The following is a 21,633-nucleotide window of genomic DNA, read 5'->3' as shown; positions in this document are numbered from 1 at the left end:
CCGAATAACACCTTACATTTTTGAATTCATGAATTTTCCATATTTGATATGGTCACTTTGATCGGTTGAACACTGAAAATGCATTTGACCCTTTCAGTGGATTTTAATTTAGGGTTTTAAATCCTGTTGTTCTTGGTGGAGCCACAAATATCATCAACTGCCTCATTTACAGCACTCTCAAAGAACCTTGCAATTCATGGTAATTTAACATTTTTTAGTGAATATTAGTGATTTCATCTAAAACTCTGCATGCTATCAGGAACACAACAGATTTCAGAGTTAGAGCAATCAAAACTGACCTTCAGATGATTTTCTAAGGCAGCAAAATGCTTTGGGGATGAATGAAAATGAAAGAGAGATAGATGTTTCACTCCCATGTCAAAGGGTGTAGAAAATGATTTGCATTACATGAAAATATCCTTGGCAACAAAAGTTCTTCACACACAGAGGCTCTTTCCAAACATTTAAGCTGATTACTTGCTATGACCATGTCAACCACAATCTTGTCTGACTCCACAGCATAAATAAATAGTACCTCTTTGGTATTTAAGTTGAAATTTTCATAAGCCAGAAGGTTTAGATGACTTACCAACACTTTTGAGAATAATATTATTAAATCTTGAGCATGAGAGAACTTGAACCTTTATGTGCTTGAAGTAGAATTCCTAAAAAATGTTCACATATTCATTCATCAAAATTGCCAAGAATGGTCTTTGCATATGCCAGACTCTCTTTTATGGAATGAGAGTATAATATTGTGACTAGATCCATCTCTTTGGGAACCACCAGCTTGAATCTCCAGCTTTGGAACTTTGGTACTTGTATGATTATAGTCAAATATTGATTGGACTCTCTGAACCTTTTCTCATTTATATTAAGAGAATGATAATGTCTCCCTGTCAGGGTTATTTTGAAGATAAGGTGTGTGTGTGTGTTTGTGTGTGTGTTTGTGTGTGTGTGCATGCACATATGTATGTAGGGGTGTGTGTGTGTGTATGTGTGTCTAAAGTAATTGTTCAATAAATATCACCTTTATTTCCTCTACCCTCCAGTGTGCTGGAAGGCATCCTTGATTCTTACATCCCAAGAATTATAAATGGCTTATTTGGCAATAAATAATATATTTATTACCACAGATAATATATACTAATGGGAAAATTACTTCTATCTTAGCATCCTAATAGAAAAGTAATCACACACAGATCCTGCATGAAACTCATGAGACACTGGAGAGCACATGGCTAAGCATAAAAGGAACAGTGCATAGAAATAACATTGCGCAATTATACTATAGGTTTCCTGGAAACACAGAAAACAGATAATGTACAAGTCTTCATCTCCTTGGTTAAATTTTTGATGCATTATAAGTGAAATTGCTTTCTTAATTTCTTTTTCAAATTGTTCATTGCTGGCTTATAGAAACACAACTAATTTTGTGTGTTGATCTTGTAACATAGAACATTGCTGAATTTGTTTACTAGCTCTAGTAGCTTTCTTGTGAATTTGTTTGGATTTTCCACATATAGAATCATATCATCTACAAGTAAAGAAAATCAACTTTCTAATTTGGGAGACTTTTACTTACTTTTTCTTGATTACCTGCTCTGGCTAATATGTGGGCATTTCTGTATTATGTCTGATCTTAGATCTCAGTCTTTCATTATTGAATATGATGTTAGCTATGGGGTCAACTGCATTTTTGCATAGATGCTTGGGTAATTCAATGGGGAAAGGATGGCAATTTCAACAAATGTTAATGGAACATTTGGATACCTATGTGTCAAAAAATAAAAATGAAATAAAGAACTTAGATGCTTAACTCATACCATGTACAAAACTAATTCAAATTATTTCATGGATCTAAATGTAAATGTTTAAGTATAAAACTGTAAGATAAAAACGGAGAATTTTTTTTTTTTCACATTGAGTCAACCCAAAATTTCTTAGATAGGACACAAAAACATGACCCATAAAGGAAAAGCTTGGTAAATTGACTTCATGAAAAGTAAAAGCTTTTGCTCTTTAAAGTATACCAATAAAAAAAATGAAAAACAAATCCACAGAATGAGAGGACTATTTGCAAGTTTTATCCCAAATTAATAAGGAATTCTTTAACTCAGTAAGAGGACTAACAACTAAAACACGGGCAAAATATTTCAAAGATACTTTGCCAAAAATCACATGAATGACAATACACATGAAAAGTTGTTCAACATTAGTCAGCAGGAAAAATGCAAACTAAAATCACAATAAGATACTACTACACACTCACTGAATGGCTATAATGAAATAGAGTCAATGCCAAATGTTGCTGAGACCATAGAGTAACTGGATCTCTTATAAATTGCTAATGTAAATGTAAAATGATACAGCCATGTTGGAAAATAATTTGGCAGTTTCCTAAAACATTAAAAATATATTTGGTATACAAACCAGCCTTTTTATTCTCAGGATATAAAGAGATATAAAGATGCATGTCCACACAGAGACTTGTAACTGTATGTTCATGGATGCATTATTCATAGTAGACCAATGCTGAAAACAATCTAAATGTCAACTGATCAATGGATAAACAAAATATAGTGTATCCATAAAATACTACTCAGCAATTAAAAGAATCTACTGAGACATGAAACAATATGACTGAACCTCAAAAACATTTTGTTACGATGAAGCTAGATACAAAAGCCTATACATTGCAAAAAGTCTAAATGTTGTATAATTTCATTTATATAAAACTCATGGGAAAGGCAAAATTATCTCATCAAAGACCCTATAACTAGTTGTTTGGGGCTAGAGGTGGGAGTCGTGATTGACTGGAAATGGGCACAAAGGAACTTTTTGAAATGACAGAAGTGTTCTACAATTGGATTATAGTAATGATTGCACAAGTCTAAATTTACTAAAATCCATCAAACCATATACTTAAAATTGTTAAATGTATAATATGTAAATTATACTTTAATAAAGCTGTTAGTAAAAGGAGAGCTAGAAGAGGCTCTCTGGCAAGGAGAGATAAAGAAAAAATGTGGATATAAAGATGAATAAATAACAATGAGAATAGTGTCAAGAAGACAAACACTATCAAACAATAAGTGGCTAATTGTATACGTGTGTGTGTGTGTATGTGTATAATTTTAGTTAAGTTCATAGATGGTTGAACTAACTAGAATATCATTCACTAGGAAAGCATACAGAAAATAGGACTATTTAATGTATGTTAATTCTTGTTTTGCTTCCTATCAAGAAGAATGACTATCATTTTGAAAGCATGACACCAATATTTAAAGGAAAGAAGTGAATCACCCAAAAGGGAAATTTACTATAAGAAAAGGTCTAACTACTTTATTTTCATTCAATCCTCTTGCATTTTGGAAATTACATCCTAGGATTCCCACCCTGACAGCCCACCAAAAAAAAAAATCACAGATGATATTACTAAATTATTGCTAGTGGCCCCTAGAAGATATAATGAGGGTTATAATCCTGCAGTTCCCAAACTGTGTAGGGGGTGGGGTACCATGAGAAATTTTAATTTTAAATGAAAATATTTCTTGACATCTGTTGGATACAGAGACAAATACTAGCCAGAGGTAGTTCACTGTGTCAGCAATAGATAGCACTACATTCCTTTGTGAAGCCAATTGTTCTGGCTGGCTTCTGCTAGGATCAAACACAAGTACCATGTGAAAATCAAGCTGGAACAGGAGAGAAGGCTGGGACCCTTCATCCTCATCCCACCATTTATATTTTTCTGCTCCCCTCCTATTATCAGTGTCCATCACTCTAGCTATGTTTTGACCTCCTTTGAAGGCAGGAAAGTTGTCTCATTTGTTTCTAATAAATTGCCTCTGCTGATGCTGAGCTTCCAACTTTACACAGTGTTTCAAAAATTTTGTTAAATAAAAACCTAAAACAGAAGCAGCAACAACCACAAGAGTTGAAGAACTGTGCTCAGTATGATATATCATAATTTTAAAGAGATAAAAAACCAAAAGGAATATGTCCAGGGAAGAATCATTAGGAATGTGAAAGTTTTTAAAAATTCTAACAAATCAGAAACACTTGGAAAGAATGTCCAGTTAATAAAACATAAAATTAAATGTCTACCACTACTAAGAGTTGTAGGCTAGCTTTCCAGTGACATGACTATCCAGTTTTGCCTGAGAGATAATTCCCAGACTATGTCTCAAATGCAAGAAGGAATAGGTAGCAAAAAGTAGAGCAGGTGCCAATATTGTCACAAAATTAGTGGCAGAACCAATCAGAAATCACTAAGATTAGGTATCGTAATTCCATTATAAATGACGATCTACAACTCATATCCAAAAGGAATATGCTAGAATTTTTGTTGCATACAAAGCAATCAATTGTATTGCTAATCAATAAATGACACATAGTAATTAAGTGGCCAATGAAGTCCAGATTTATGTTTAGACTGTATTTATACATGAAAGGAATTATGACAGTTCTTTCCCAAAAGAAGCATAAATATCTACAGTTTTACTTATGCTGAAATCCAGAGGGACTGATGAAATGCGGGATGCTGAAGAGAAACTACACAGGTACAAAATATGAATACGTCTTCTTAATCACTAGCTATATCCTGCTTTCCATTACCTCAAAATCTAGTACAGTTGTTGTGGAGTCCAATATCCCATTACTTATCTTTCTCCCTCCCCCCTTAAATGTAGATAGCAGAGTTCCAGGCATGCTGGTTTGTGATGATCTGTCATGACTTGTGGCGTTTCCTATCATTGTGACTCATGACAGTCTCAGGACACCCCAAGGAGAATATGCATAGCACAATATGTTGTAGAGGGCTCCTACCACATGTTCCCAGCAGGCATTTCTTAGGGATTCTGGAAAGGGTAAGGATGTATGATCTTGAAGTAAATATAGGAAAACGGTCAATATGTTATGAAATTGTAGAACTGCAGGTGACCTTGTGAGGTCAATTCAAGGAACTGAAAAGCGATGTTGAAAAGTCAAAAGATACTTACATGTAATCTTAGGTTTCAAGGAATTAAAAATATAAATGTGAGAGATATTTAAATGAGTGAAACTTAAAGTCGAAAGAAACATCAATTATGGGATGAATAATATGCGTGATGAATGATACTAATTATTACAATATCGATAAACAACTAATGGTATAATACTGCCCACAAAATTTGGGGGATGGAAGAATATCAAACTTATAATAAACAAGAATTCACCCTTTATTTGTCAAAAAAAAAAATAACTTACCTAGAAATGTCTTTGTGTCGGTGACCAACTGTTTTGGTTTAACCAATATTGTCCTGATTTTACCATTGAAAGTCTTGGGTCCTGGGAAGACCCTTGGTCTGGGAAAACCTAGGACTTTAATCACTTCATTGTTGATTTCACTCCAAAAAACTATTGTAAATTTCCCACCATGAACATAATTATATTACCATTTCCAATTGTCTAATCAAGGAAAAGCAGACATGTTTCATTCAGTGTATTTTTTTCCATCTCTTACCTACGTTCTTCACATTGTACTAAGCCTTTCTGATGGGTTCTAAATGGAGAAAGAAAACAATGAGATGCAGTCCCCTGTATGATGCTGCTTCACACACCAGCACTGAACCAGAGTTCACTTACTTTTGCTGCAACCCAATAGATTGTTGACATCCAAGTGGCTTGCACTGGGAACACAAGCATCACACTTTGAGCCAGTGACAAATTGTTTACAGAAACACTGGCCTGTGACCAAGTGACAGGTTTCATTCAAGGCTCCTGAGAGATGACAATTACAAGGCTGACATCTGAAAACAAGGCAAATAAACCATCAAAGAGAATAGTGTTTTGATTAATAATTCATAGTATAAGTTACACCTACCAATAGCATTGTAGAGTAAGACGGCTTGTTTTAGCCAATATATTGAAAAGAATGCTTGAGCTAAACAAACAAAGAATCAACATAAAATAAAGGAAAATAGAAAAGATCTTTATAAAACTACTGTTCCTGGTAAAACCCGTATAAAGCTTTCTCTTTATAAACTAACCAATAGCAAAAAAAGATATTATATTGCTTTTTTACATCCCACAATATATCTTATGGATTAGTTTGAATCCAGTTGTTCAATTAAGAATGCTGTAAATTTTGCTTTTACAAAAGCAGTGTTCCTGTCAGCTAAACATTTAGATTAGGTACCCATAAAATTATCTTTTCAAGTGACTCTCCAATTGCGAAATAGAAAATCAGGGGTAAATCATTGCTCTCCCTAAAAATCTTAAAATTCTATAGTTAGTTCGATGAAGACTAAATTTCACTAAGAAAATTGCTTGAGAAAGACAGGTTCAAAAATTTTTGATGCCTTAATATGGGTTATATTTCATTTTCTGTTTTATGAACTAAACTTAGTTATCCATAATGGTTGGAGAATACAGCATTATTCTGATTTATGAAAAGATGCTAATGACATAAATATAGTAAGATAACTTTAGTGCAACTTAAATTTCTTGGACCCAAAGTTGCTTGTAAAAATACCAGTAGTGGCATTTTGCCATGATAGAAACTAAAACTTGTTCCTTCACAGTGAATTATTCAAACATGTAGCCTATGCCAATGGCACTAATTAGGATAAGCAACGTTGGTGCCATGAGGTATTAGAGAAGCAAAACAGCACATGTAAGAAGACCACTCACCATTTAAAAGGTACTCTCCTTGTGGTACGTTTAAAACAACATCAAATGGATTCACCTATATATTCTAATAAAGATGCTGAACGGATGGAGTTACTTTTCCCCACTGCCATTTTTACAGTGTGATCTCTTGGGTAATCATTCAACACCCTTAAAAAGGCTGATAAAAGCTAAGACTGCCAAATAAGCTGCAAATTTGTTTTATGGACTAATATCCCCTTGGGAATAAATAAAGTACAGTTTTTCTTGAAAACCACTGTACTGTAGTTTGCTGTTTTTATGGTCATGATAAAAGGACATTTTCCCCCTTCAAACAACTATATTAGGTCTTTTATCTATACACATTACATCAGAATTCCGTTTCAAATAGAGGTTTTGTTTAGGTTAAGTTTTAGAGCTGAAGAAAATTATGTATCATAATTAAAATGGAATTATAGATGCAAAAATACTTGATTTGCTCTTAATTTCTTTATAGGCTATTATGTAGAGTCTATTGTTTATAGGCTTTTAATATAATATTAGTGAGCATAAACAATAAGAGAAAAGCTTCTCTCAATGTATGTGTGTGTGTGTGTGTATATATGTATGTGTAACTGCACCACTCATGAATAAGTGTCTCTTGAGTATTTCAATTTTTATTACCATTCACTCATGAGACAATCACACTTATTTTACATACAGTACATTTAGAGTAATAGCTTCCAATGTATAACATAATTCCGTTCCTTGATGTAGTTCTATTTTCTTCCAGCCAAAGCACGCAATGTTTTGAGCAATTAAATGTGTCTATTCTTGATTTTATAGTCTCTTATCCAAGCCATTGTTATAGTCAACTTATCTGACTTGTTATAATCACTTGACTTCAGTAAGAGAGAATTTTTCCTAAATGAAGTTCACAAGCGAAGACTTTTCTGAAAATTGTAGTTTGTTTTTACCCCAAAGGACACAGGGATAATTTTGTAATTAAGGATTAAGCAAAATGATTCCTTTACATTTCTCAGCCACTCAAATATAATTTTAAACACTTCCAAGACTCTTTTGCAAATAAGCTACAAATTTGATGTCATTTTATAAGTTATCCCTCCTCAAGAGTACCTCCTAAATGAAATATATTTCACATTTATTAAAACAAAATTATACATAATAAAGGAAAAGACATTTTAAGCTTAGAAAGAGAAACACCAAACTAAGATGAATTGCAATATTGATTTTGCCAGGATAAATGGTTTTTGTAATATTAATATAAAGAAACCTTTATTACACTGACTCTCTTGGTACAGCCAGAGCTTCTCCCGCAATCTGTTTAAAATCTTCATTTTTCACCCTTATGGGAAAACCTCGCTTGCTAAATGGATTTCATAAAGAGTAATCTGTCAAGATTTATATAGATAAACAATTTGTGATGTTTATTGACCAGTTCATTATGGTAAACAAAACAGGAGTAAAGCATCACTAATCTCTGCCAGCACTTTGCTATGATAGTTCTCTTTGGACCCTTACATAACTCAGTATTTGCTGGTTACAATGGGAAAGAAGTTGGCCTCTCTCCTACATCACAAATTTCATATACCTTCCTTTCTTAGGAATTTCTTCCAGTTGTGGAAACAGTGAGAGAAATGGTTATCCTAATTATTACTGTTGAAACCTAACTATTAATGAAAGGAATATGTTTCAGTAATGCACATCATTGTCAGAAAATTCATCATCTGAGGGAGAACTGCTGTAGGGGGCCCAGAGATATATTCCAAGATATATAGGTCAATTTATTGACATTTCTCTTTGTACACCCCTCCTCTCTCTGGGGCCTCAGCTCATGGGTACTATCAAATTGATTTAAATATTGATTGACATAAATAACATTCATTGAGGGCCAGCTATGTTCCAGGACTGGAATAAACATCAAGGATGTAGAGATGAATCTTATAGAATTGCCTTGGTCCTCAAGGAGCTCACAATCTCGTATGCAAGAAAAAACGGAAACACCATTAATAAAGATGTATCCAGACTCTAAAGATCCAGAAAAGGGGCAACTTAACTAGTCTGGTAGCAGAAGAAGGGATGGGAAGGGTAATTTTAAGTAGAAGTCTTGGAGGAGATGCTTGGGCTGAACGTTAAAAGATGAGTAGAAATAAGCCAGGGAAGTCGGGGAGGGGCAAAAATAGAGAAAAAAAAAGAAAAAGCAGAAGAGGGTATGAAATTGCAAGCAGCTCAGTACTCCTGGATGTAAATTCATAATGGGAAATGGTGATAGATAAACCTGGAAAGGTGAGCAGAAGTAAGATAATGCTACCTCGGGGCAGTGGCAAGGAGCAATGGAAATGAGCAGGATAGACCGGAGAAATGTTAAGTAAAATTGGTAGAATGGGAGGCCGAATTGAGAAGAGAAGGGAGGATAGGTATAAAGTTACTCCCGGTCTTCTAACTTGCTAATGGGGATGATGAAGACATCATTCAACATAAAGAACGAAGGAGAAAGAGATCTCCAATTGCTAAGGGATTTTAGATAAGGATTATTAATAAACAAAAGAGAAAGAGACTTCAAGGCAAATTGGTGAAATTCGGCAGAGTGTTTTGTTTGTTTGTTTTTGTCTTAGTTTTTTTCCATCAGTCCCTAACACAAAGGCTAACACACAGTAAGGATTCAGTAAATATTGTCGGATACAGGAATTAATAGTGAATAAAGCACCAGGGAAGCTTTAGACTTAGGATAGGACACCGGAGATTAATCCAAACATGGTTTGTAGCTCTAGTAACAAGTTAGCTCTTTTGAGCCCCTTTTTATTGGCTTAACTCTGTCCCCCTGGCTAACCTCACTCCCAGGGAATGGACAGTTTTCTTTAAGAGCTGGTCTCTGTTCAGATTCTCTTAAACCAGTGTTCTCAGTTCACAGAATTCGGTGAGTGCTACAGTGCCCTCTAGAGGAGTTTGGTTTTCCCCGATTAACAGTGGAGCTGTGGTTTCATTGAGCTTCTTAGTTTCCCTTTAGTTACAGACTACTAACAGTATCTGAATTCTCTTGGAGATGGAATCAGAATTATAGGAGAGGGATTTGAGGCTTGGGCATCCACACTGTGTGAACTGAAAGCCATATTTACATGGCTTATTGAACAAGGAAATACGAGTGCCTCATCTGAAAGGGAGACGTTAACAGTGTGCAACCCCACCCTCTTTGGTGAATTTCCCAGGCACAAATAGAGAAACTCATAAAAGCTGGACCAGGGGCAGTGACTCCCTTGCATCCATGCAATAGTGACAGCTAAGTCCAGGCAGCTTGCTTAGCAAGGTTCTGATCTGAGAACAGTGTCTCTTTCTCCTTTGTTGACACTCCACATATTTATGCAAATAACTAAATAACTTTCAGATATGATAGCAGAATCAAATTTTTAAAGTGCTCACAGACAGAAGAGAGATTTCACTTATTCTCTATGGTCTCAGAAGGCATAAATAAGACTAGGCAAGAAAGTCAAAAGACTGCAACTTTTTGGTCAATATAAATAATATATTTCTGTTTGTTGAAGAATTACAGCTGTTTGAAATAAACATGAGCTACTTCATGAGACAGTGAGCTCCTTTTAGTTCCATGTTTTGGAGCAGAAGCTGAATGGCCATTCACCAGTTATTCTGAAAAGATGATTTACGCAGAGAAATGTATAGGGTAGAGTTTAACCAAAATTACTTTTAAGGTTCTTTCCCAGTCTATAAAGTTATGATTCTATTATGCTTAGTGAGACTAAGTAATTTGTCCAAGGTGACAGTAAATCTAGTTACAAGGTCAGCAATCTTTATCTATAAAGGATGAGATAGTAAATATTTTAGGCTTTGCAGGCCATATGAGCTCTATTGTAACTCAACTCTGCTGCTGTAGCAGGAAAGCAACCACAGAAAATATGTAAAGAATTAACATTGTTGTGCTCTAATAAAACTCTATTTACATAAACATGTGGCTGACCCCCAGGCTATAGATTGCTGAATTCTGGTAGAGCAGGTCATATTATGCCCATGCCAACAATATCCAAGTTCTAATCCTCCAAACTTGTGAATGTTACCTTACTTGGTAAAAGGAATTTTGCAGATGTGGTTAAGGATTTTGAGATGGGGAGATTATCCTGGATTATCCAAGAATGCCCAATGTAATCTACGGTCCTTATAAAGGAAGGCAGGAGGGTAAGAGCCAGAGAGAAAACATGTAAGGACATAAGCAGAGGTCCAAGGAAACACTGCTCTGCTGGCTTTGAAAATGAAGGAAGGAGCCATGAGCTAAAGAATGTACGATGGGTGCGGTGGCTCACACCTGTAATCCCAGCACTTTGGGAGGCCAAGGCGGGCAGATCACCTGAGGTTGGGAGTTTGAAACCAGCCTGACCAACATGGAGAAACCCTGTCTCTATTAAAAATACAAAATTAGCTGGGGTGGTGCTGCATGCTTGTAATCACAGCTACTCGGGAGGCTGAGGCAGGAGAATCATTTGAACCCAGGAGGCGGAGGTTGTGGTGAGCCGAGATTGCACCATTGCACTCCAGCCTGGGCAACAAGAGCAAAACTCCATCTCAGAAAAAAAAAAAAAAAAAAAAAAAAAAGATTGTAGGTTGCCTCTAAAAGCTGGGAAAACCAAGGAAATGTTTTTTTTTTTCCTAGAATCTCCATAAGAAACACAGGCCTGATTTTAGCCTAGTGAAACTCATTTAGAGCCTCTGATTTCCAGAACTATAAGATAATAAAAATTCATGTTGTTTTAAGCCACTGAGTTTGAGATAATTTATTCCACCAGTAATAGGAAGCTACTGTATCTGGTCTAGTGGAAAAGACAAAACTGAAACCTGGATATCCTGATGTCCAATTGCATGTTATTCTTATTACATCACATTGAATAAATGCTACTAATATATAAAAACTGATACTTCTTATCGGATCATATATCATCTATACTAAGGGAGAATATATGGTTTGGCAGCCATAGGAGATTGCAAAAATCACAACTCTTCACCTTTCCCTCTGTGCAGGTCCTTTGCAGCTAACTGTATAGTTAGTTCTACTCATCAAAAGGAGAGTCTGTTTATTCCCCACCACTTCCAAACATGGTCAAGCCTCGTGCCTTGCTTTGGCCAGTAGAATAAGGTAAAAGTAACATCCTGACGGTCCGGGCCTCAAGTGTCTTTGCATGCTTCTGCTTTCTTTCTTGGAAATCTGCCACTACCTTGTGAGAAAGCCCTGCCTTGGCTGCCAGATGATGACAGGCTTGTGGCCCATTTACCCTGTCACCCCAGATGACAGCCAGCTGTCTGACAAAGAGTCACTGAGGAGAGGGAATCTATGAGGCACACTCCCTAATTTTTCCATTATCACACCATAAAAGGAAATCAGTTGACAAGGAAGTTATCTGCTTTCATCTGAAGCCATTGACCTGGTTCTCAGAGAAAAGACCAATTGAGATCAATCGGATAAAGGCCTGTGAAAAGATTACTGGACCAAATCTATAACCTAGTGCTGAAATGTAGAACATTTGCAGTAAAACCAAAAATAATCTGGGCATAGAAGAACTTCCTTGTATTTTATGCTCCAGAAGTCTGAGCCTTTATTCTCCCTAACCAGCCTTGGTGTCCTACACTCTATGGACAACTTCAGTGTGTGTCAGCTAGTAAATGGGACAAATAGTGATACCACTAGCTCCTTAAGGCTTAAAACAAGTTAACATAGAATATAGAGAGGGTATATCATTAGGGAAGAAACTTTTGGGGGTTGTGATGTGTGGTTGTTATGTAAGAAAACTGTGGGGTACCAGATGAACTGGAGCAGTCCTGGGGGATATGGGGGAGAGCAGTCATAGTCACAGGTCAACTTGAGGACAGCGCCAGTAAGTGCAGGGTGTCAAATATGGGTCTCCACTACCAACTGAGATGAATTAAATATGGCCCATTTTTGTCTCATTGTTTTTGGGTTAGACAAACACTATATACTTTTTTGCATTATTGATTTTTCAGTGGGCAGATTTTTTTTGCTTCATTGTTTTCGATACTGATTAAATCATGTTTGCTCTATGTGTCAGAGGTAAATGGAGTAATGTTTGCACTAGGATCAGCTTTTTAAAATACATGCCCCCTTTTTCTGGTCAGTAACTTTTGAAGAATAAACCACTTAGATGGAAACAGGCAAATGATTTTCCAGCTTGGTCACAAAAAGTTATTGTTGTGTTGCTTGGATTTTTGTTGTTGGTTGTGTAGTTTAGGGCCGAGGTCTATTTTATTTTATTTATTTTGCCCTTGGGAATACAAAAAACTGTATAGAAAATAAACCAAGAGAAAACAATATAGCAAACCTTGTTATATCCAACAAATAGAGCATGAAGAAGGTAAGGAATATGTGAACTAGGCAGATAAGGAAGTGAGGTTATTTTCCAAGTTGATGAAGAAATAATATGATACTAGTATCTTCCCCTTTCATAATAATAAGATACTTATAATCTACTGTATATTTTGAAAATTAATGTTTTAATTTCCATTTGTTATAATTGGAATGTAATTTTTATAAATGTAAACATTTCTATTTGTAATAACCTACCACAGTGCCTAGATTTCAAAGTAGATTCAAATGATTTTGAATCTACTTTGTTTTCAAAAAAATTGTTTTAACATTAGGGCATAGCTGTTTTCCTATACGGCATATCTGTATATATTTACACTACATGTAAATTTTTTCCTTTAAAAAACAAAAAATTCTTATACTTGATGGAATCCCATATATCTTAGTCAATTGTTACACATTTTCAATATAGCCAATGTTGGTGTATATACAATAACAACCAGAAGTCAAAAAAAGATTCAAGAACGGTATCATTCAAAAGAGGAATGGAAAAACATTAAAAAGAACCCATTTTTATCTCTTTTCAATGTTGAACAAAAGTCCAAACTCAAGCAATTCTCATTGTCACATTTTAAAATATCCTTCTCCATGCCCTTCTGTGCTACAGGATTTCCTCTGTAATGATTATCAAAGTTGAAGTGAAAAGAGACAGCTGAATTCATCAGTGGGATAGGAGGGTCAAGTCAAGTTACCAGCATTCCACACGACTGATTTAGTAAGAGACAAATCCTGCTGATCTCCTTGGGTCCCATATGGCCATGGGAAGCTTTATTCTTTCTATTCTTTTTAGAGAAGCTGCATTATATACAGTAGCTCTTGCTTTCCATAGCACTTTCCAGCAGTAGCCTGTAGACTCATTCTACTCAACAACAGAGCCAATTCTGCCAAACCGGAGAAGAATCTAAGCCCCACTCAAACTTGGGAAGTTTGGACTTGAATAATTATTTGAAGCTTTACGTCTTTTTCACCAAGATGATGATAGCATGAGATGGCATGAGACTTATTTTTATTTGGGTGGAGATGAGGAAGTAATGGTTAGTTCTGTGCTGACTCTATTAAAAATGAAATGCACGAGGGACTTGCAAGCGTAAAACTGAGAGAGACAGCTGGCTACAGGCCTAGAGTGCGTGGCAGGCATCTGAATAGGTGATCATGTGTTTGAGAGCCATTAACATGTATGTAGGGGTTGAAATCAGGGACACAGTTGTGGAAATTGAAAGGACATATTAAAAAGGAGTAGCCAAAAAAGAGTTAGAAAACAAATAAGAGAAGTAGAAGCTCGGAAACCAAAGGAAGAGGTAATTTTAAGAAACAAAGGGGAACAGTGAAATGACCAGCACATTAAGAAACCATGAGTCATGAGAAGCAATCATAAATCAGTTTTACTTTTGTCTTTCACTGACCCTTTAAACATATAATATGGAGCTAATTCCCCCATGTTCCATGTGGATATAAAATGAGTTAGTCACTTGGCTTTTCTGGTCTTTCTCAGGCAATAGAATGTCCTACAGTTACTTTACATTGCAAAATACAAATTCAATTCAGAAAATAGAATGTCTAATCCTGTATATTAGTCAACATTCCAATCTTTATTTAAAGAACAGACATTTTCAAGAACATACTTCTCTTCCTTTCATCTAGCTAGGACATGATAAAGGCAGCAAGTCTATAATCAGAGAAGGTAGCTTGGTTAGCCTCCCCCCTCATGTAGAGGCTGCAGGAAGGGTAGAAACTCACTTGGACTAGCACCACCCAAAGCAGTCTATTGTCTGTGGTCCTGCATATACATAAAACTGACTTATCACTGACAGTGGTACATTCCTGACTTCTTCATTGATCTTTCTCACCATTAGGTATCTCTCGCCTTTTGTTTTAGTGCAGTCAGATGCATTTTCTTTTCGACTGGTTGCTTATTAATCTGTAGTCCACAGTAATCTTGTCCTTTATTCTACACAGGCCCCTTTGTCTTCTAAGTGGTACTCTGAGCACAGACTAAGACAACCTTACCCTGTCTTTCTTCCTTGTGGTCTTCATCCGGTCATGAGAAATACATAGTCTTCCTTGTCATGATGAACTCTGGGAGTCTAAGATATGCAGGGCACTGTCTTCTAGCTTACCTATCCAAACCTGGGTAGACTGTCTCTTCTCAGTTAGATTTGCCAGGTCTAAGATAGATATCAATGCACTGGTCTCTCCAACTGCAGGAGACACATGTCACCCTTCAAGGGATCAAATAAGACCTTCTCACTGGACTCAAGTGGAAAGCACCACTGACCCCTCCCTTTTTCCCACCAGTGAAACCTGTTCCCTCATTCTGTCTTTTCCTTAACCCATTTTTGTTTATTATATCTCTTTATAGACCTTCTCCTTGATTTGGATGAGAATTTAATAGTCACATAACTAGTTCTTGAATGTCTGCATGTTGCAAGTTCTGCTAACTTGTACGTTCTGCTAACATGTATGTACCACACATGGTGAATAAAGAATGAATGAGAAAGAAACAAAATGAAGAAGAAAAAAAATCTGATCTTTTATTTTTTAAATCATGTTTTCTTGAATCATAGTGCTCTTTTTAAATGTTAGTAAGTGAATGAAGAGTGAGAGATTAGACAATAACTTTCAGGGCTCATAAAGCAGGGCAGAATCAAAGGAAGGAGCTTGTAGAATGAATAGCATTTTTGTAGGCAGTTATGATATTACCTATAGAGAGATGTTTGAGTTAAAATAAAGGGAGGATTTGATAGAGCAAAGATCATGGAATGGAGGAACAAGAGTAGGAAAACAGGAAGGGATCATATCAAGGACCGGGAACAGGTTATTTTTAGGCAAAAATACACAGGATTTTCTTCTAAGACTAGATAAAAAATTAAAAATATGTGACAATGTAGACAAGCTGGAGGTGGAGAAAAGATAATCTGGAGATACATATATCTGGCTTTATTTTGTCTATGAGCAGAGGGCCAGATTATCTGCAAGGGCAAGAGCATGGAATTAAAACTGAGGAGACTGGTAGGAGTTTAAAGGGGGAAAGAAAGTAAATTGATAAGAAGTACATACATGGTAGTGCTTCAGATCAGCATAGGCACATGATCTTTCCCCAAGTGCTCACAGATCAGGGCAGGTGTAGGGTGATCGTCTCTGGAGCTGACCCCACAGTACAGCAGAAGGGAGCCCACAATCAGGTACTCAAAAGGGTCATAATTAAAAAGGTTTTGCCTCAGGCTAGAAGTAGAAGACAGTGAAGTTAGGGATGGGGTTGATCAAAAGAGGACTAAGGAGGGATTAAGGGATTAAAGATTAAGAGAAGTTAAGGAGCAGGTTATGTGAGGCTTCCAGGGTGAATTGGAATTGGAAAGATGTGATATATCCATAGAATAGCATTCATGGGATTAGGAAGATTTGAGAAATAGAGAAATTATAAGTGATCACAAAATCCAGGGTGTAGCCATGGAAATGGGTTGCTGGAGTGGGAAATGAATGAAGAGGCCAAAGAACTGCATCAGTACATGTCAAAGTAGTTTAAAATAATGGCAGGAGTTAGAAAAGGGAGAAAAATAGAATCCCTCTGAAAAGGAAAACCTGGAACTGGAAAGATAAGAACGAAGGGGATTGATATGGTTTGGCTGTGTCCCCACCCAAATCTCATCTTGAATTGTAACCCCCACAATTCCCATGTGTTGTGGGAGTAACACAGTGAGAGGTGATTGAATTATGGGGCAGGGTCTTTCCCCTGCTGTTCTCATGAGAGTAAATAAGTCTCACGATATCTGATGGTTTTAAAAGGGGAGTTTCCCTGCACAAGCTTTCTTCTCTCTGCCACCATGTGAGACGTGTCTTTCACCTTCCACCACAATTGTGAGGTCTCCCAAGCCATGTGGAATTGTAAGTCCAGTAAACTTCTTTCTTTTGTAAATTGCCCAGTCTCAGGTATGTCTTTATCAGCAGCATGAAAACGGACTAATACAGGGATGGAAGAAAAGTGCGACCATTTCCAAGGACAATTTGTAATTTTAAAAAGGTAATCTCACCACCCCCATCAATATAACAGGAGCCAACTAATATGTAAAGATATCCAAACTCATTTATATAAAACCTGTGGATCTTTTTGTTTAAAACACACACTCGGCTCAAGCCTGTAATCCCAGCACTTTGGGAGGCCGAGGTGGGCGGATCACGAGTTCAGGAGTCTAAGACCAGCCTGACCAACATGGTGAAACCCTGTCTCCACTAAAAATACAAAAAAATTATCCAGGCATGGTGGCATGCACCTGTAATCCCAGCTACTCAGGAGGCTGAGGCAGGAGAATCTTTTGAACCTGGGAGGCAGAGGTTGAAGTGAGCCGAGATCACACCACTGCACTCCAGCCTAGGTGACAGAGTGTGAGACTCTGTCCAAAAAAAAAAAAAAACCCACACTTAATCTGAATCGTTCATATTTTTAGAAATCTACTCAGCTTCTCATACTTTAGCTCTATTTTCTAGACTCCAACCTGCCCCTCATTCTTTTTGTGAGTCTGAAGTCTGCTTTCTCTCTCTCTTTTTTGCTTTTTTTTTTTTTTTTCTGAGACAGGGTCTCGCTCTGTTGCCCAGGCTGGAGTGCAGTGGCACAATCTTGACTCACTGCAGCCTCAACCTTCCAGTCTCAAGCAGTCCTCCCACATCAGCCTCCCAAGTAGCTGGGACTACAGGCAAGAGCCACTACACCTGGCTAACTTTTTATTTTTTACAGAGATGGGGTTTTGCCATGTTGCCCAGGCTGGTCTTAAACTCCCGGACTCAAGGGATCTGGTCACTTTAGCCTCCCAAAGTGCTGGGATTACAGGAGTTAGCCACAGTGCCTAGACTGAATTCTTTCTTTATTGTAACTTCAGTATCTTCTAAAAATTTAGCTTATACCCACTTCTTTGGTCCTTCCTATTCCTTATCAATTTATGTAAACATTTAAATCTACCTTCTAACCCAGGGAATCTAGCTCCAGTGCTAGTCAGGCCTACTGCAGAGTGACTGGTCATGGAACAGTACTTTTTAAGCAATTCTTGTTCCTGGACTAAAGTAAGGTGGGGAGTGAGAGTGAGATGGGTAGATAATGGGAGAGGAACAGAATGGGGTAAAAGGCTCAGCCACGAATTTAAGAACATTGAAGGGTAGAGGAAGCAGTGTAATGAAGGGAATCAGATCTCACTTAAAGAAAAAAAGTTAAGTGAAAAAGCTGAGACAATCAGACATCCCTAGGTCACTGAGCAGGTGTTTTGCTGATAACCCTGGGAAGACTAACAAAGGGGAGGAGTAGAACAAAAATGGGTAATTGAATGTCACACAATGGCACTGATGGGAATGAGTGTTGCAAGGAGGACAGTGGATTGGGGAAGATATTTTTCTCCTGGTAAATGTGATCAGAACTATGAAAAAGACAGAGGTGGCCAGGAGTGAAACAAACCAGCCCAAGAGTTCCAACTGGGGAATCTGTAGAATATTATTTCAAAAAAATTACACCTAGGAGCTAGTATGTGCAGTAACTGGCTCCTATTTTACTATCAAAATCCTGACAGTGCTTTTTATTTACTATTTACTGTACCATGTGCTTTCTATACTCATTTAGGTGATTTATAATAACATTTGTAGAAAAGAGTCACAATGGTCTCAGACCATCAAGGTAACATTTCTACGGTGATAGAAGTAGAGCGTCACAGATTAAAATATATGCATGTGTGTATGTCAAGAAAACAAAAATTATTTTAATAAAATTTTAAATGATTTTTGTAGTTTTTAAAAATCACATCAAATTTTAAAAGAAAGTCAAAATGAACTAGTTTAAGTTCTTTTTCAGTAATTACCCTGTCACCTGTCCACCCTCTAATGGAGGCGTTAATGAGGAGTGGAACAGCCAAAAGGCAGGCAGCAGGGGGGCAATGAGTTTAAAAGAGCCCAGATAATCACAAACCCTGAAATAATTAGCAATTATATTTATAAATATACACATATTGAGAAACAGATTTGACTGGTTTTATTACATGCTTTCTGAGTTCAGCACACACTACTAGCTTCTCAGGGATAGGAGCTTCAAAGAATTTATAGATTTAGCCTGAACTTTAGACAAGCTCATAATCTCTCTCTCTCTCTCTCTCTCACACACACACACACACACACACACACAGAAGTGGCATTATAGCACATCTTCAAAAATACAGCAATAAACACAAATGAGTGAAGGCAAACGGCCACAGATACCCAGAGAATATGAAGTAGAATATTAAAAAGAGTGTAACTTTGAAAAGTGATTTACTTTCATAATATACTTTACATACTGAAAAAAATCATATCACAGAATACAAAGCTATGTTTCTCATCTGCCAGTCTTTAAAGCTAAATTAGAAAGGCAAGGAAAATATAAATAGATGCAATGAACTAATAAATATGCAATAAATTCAAGGGCAACGAAGAACAAAGCACATACATATATCCCACATACATATATATTATATATATAATATATATACACATACAGAGAGACAGAGAGAGAGAGAGAGAAAGTATGTGTATTTTCTTCTTCAGATATGTCTTTTCCTGTCTTTCTCCACATCCAGACTCTCAGCTTTTTGAGGGAAAATATATTTTATCTCATTCAACATTCCCAGATGCTAGGATGGGCCACATCTATCAATATATAGTAACCCACTCTAGGAAATATTCAAAGATTAGCATATATTAAGTAAATGCTGATGTCACGGAACAAAAAACATATCAATAACAAAAAAACACTTTTTTTTTTTGAGACAGAGTCTTGCCCTGTCTCCCAGGCTGGAGTACAGTGGCGCAATCTCGGCTCACTGCAACCTACCCCTCCCGGTTCAAGCGATTCTTCTGCCTCAGACTTCTGAGTAGTTGGGACTACAGGTGCATGCCACCTTGCCCAGCTAATTTTTGTAGTTTTAGTAAAGACGGGGTTTCACTGTGTTGGCCAGGATGATATCGACCTCTTGACCTGATGATCCGCTTGCCTTGGCCTCCCAAAGTGCTGGGATTACAGGTGTGAGCCACCAAGCCGGGCAAAAAAAAAAAAATACTTTTTACAGAAGTTATTGCTTTGCAACTGCCAAAAAAAGTTAACTGTTGCTAAAGAAAGAGTTAAATTATTAAAGCTTATAAAGATGTACCTTCCAGTCTGAGGATCAAATCCAAAGTAATGGTCTCTGCATTGGTCACAACGTTGCCCAGCAATGGAAGCATCTTGGCAAACACACTGACCAGTCAGGCTATTACAGGTGTGATTAACTGCACCAGTTGTATGGCATGAGCATGGCAGGCAGCCAGTGGCATTGCCTGGAGAAATATAAAAACCTAGAAATAAAGAAATTAAAAGTTTTATATATACTTTTTATCCACTCTTTTATTTAAAGCATAATAATTGATTACACAGAAAAACAGAATACTCTACCAAGGCACTAATTCCCAATACAAATGTGGTTATATCTGTTCTTAAGTGTGTCAACTATGACCAAAGAAAAACTGAGTAAATTATCTCCATTGGACTTGGGTGCCTCCCAGGTCCTACAATTCAATGTATTTAAACTCTACCACGCAATATTTCAATATTTCTACAAAAAACTTGACCTCCTCTAATCAGCTCCATTCCAACAGATATTACCAGTCATTCAGTTGCTTTGCCTAGAACACTGAGGTACCTTTGGTAGGGCAGACTTATAAAATATAGGAAGCCAGTTACATTTGAATTTCTAACAAATAATGAAATTTTTTAGCAAAGGTGCAGCCCATGCAGCATTTGCTCAGACTAAAAAATGTTATCTGAAATTCAAATTAAACGAATTCTGTATTTTACTAAAACAAAAGCTTGCATCCTCCACTTCTCTGACCCCCTATATTTTGCTAATTACCAAGTCCTATGGATGTTGCCTCCTAACAATTTTAAACCTTCCACTCTTCATCCCCGCTACCACCTCCCAGATAAAGTCACCAACCACTTTTTTTATAACTAATACTTCAAACTAGATGCTACTGTAGGGGCTTTATCTTGAGTATCTCATTTAGTTGTCACAGAAATGCAAATAATGCATGAATTATTATTACATCTATTTTGTCAATTAGAAAACAGAAGATTGAGAAGGTTAACACACTTTCCTAAAATGGTAGAGTTAATGGATAGCAAAACCCAGGTTTACACCCAGACCACCCAGTCCCAGAGGCCGTCTCTTCTAATTGCATCCCTCTTGTCCTGTTCCAATCTATTCTTTGTAGCAGTCTTTTTCCAAAGTGCAGTTTGGACATTTCACTTCTCTATTTGAAACTACCTGATGACTTCCTATTCCCTTTAGGAAATAAATCCAAATCTCTCACCCAGCTTTCAATCCTACAGTCAGGTCCCAGCTACGTCTCTAGCTTTAGCTCATGGCTCATCCCCCGGCTCAGTCCATTGCGGTCATATTTGTTCCTCTTCTTGAGACCTAAAGGCCTTTTCATGGGCCGTTCTGTCTGCTGGGATGATTTTGACCTATCTCTGTTGCTCAGTTCACTCATGTAAGTCAGGTCTCGTGACTTCCTCAGGCAACTTTCCCTAGGCCAGGCTAGGTATACCTGTTACAAATGCA

The 21,633-nt window shown here is 36.9% G+C and overlaps 1 protein-coding gene across 1 annotated transcript in view; it reads right to left on the bottom strand.

The window, feature by feature from the left end:
- The window catches only part of USH2A (usherin), a 798,713-nt gene that overhangs the window by 588,177 nt on the left and 188,903 nt on the right, over positions 1-21,633 (bottom strand). Inside the window, exons 13-14 of the mRNA XM_016938662.4 lie at positions 20,185-20,368; positions 5,629-5,792 (exon numbers count right to left, since the gene is read on the bottom strand). Coding sequence (XP_016794151.3) covers positions 5,629-5,792; positions 20,185-20,368 — 348 coding nt within the window. The remainder of the gene's footprint in view (positions 1-5,628; positions 5,793-20,184; positions 20,369-21,633) is intronic.

The sequence above is a fragment of the Pan troglodytes genome, chromosome 1 (assembly GCF_028858775.2).
Source record: "Pan troglodytes isolate AG18354 chromosome 1, NHGRI_mPanTro3-v2.0_pri, whole genome shotgun sequence".
Lineage (NCBI taxonomy): Eukaryota > Metazoa > Chordata > Mammalia > Primates > Hominidae > Pan > Pan troglodytes.
This window is presented reverse-complemented; position numbering and strand designations above follow the sequence as displayed.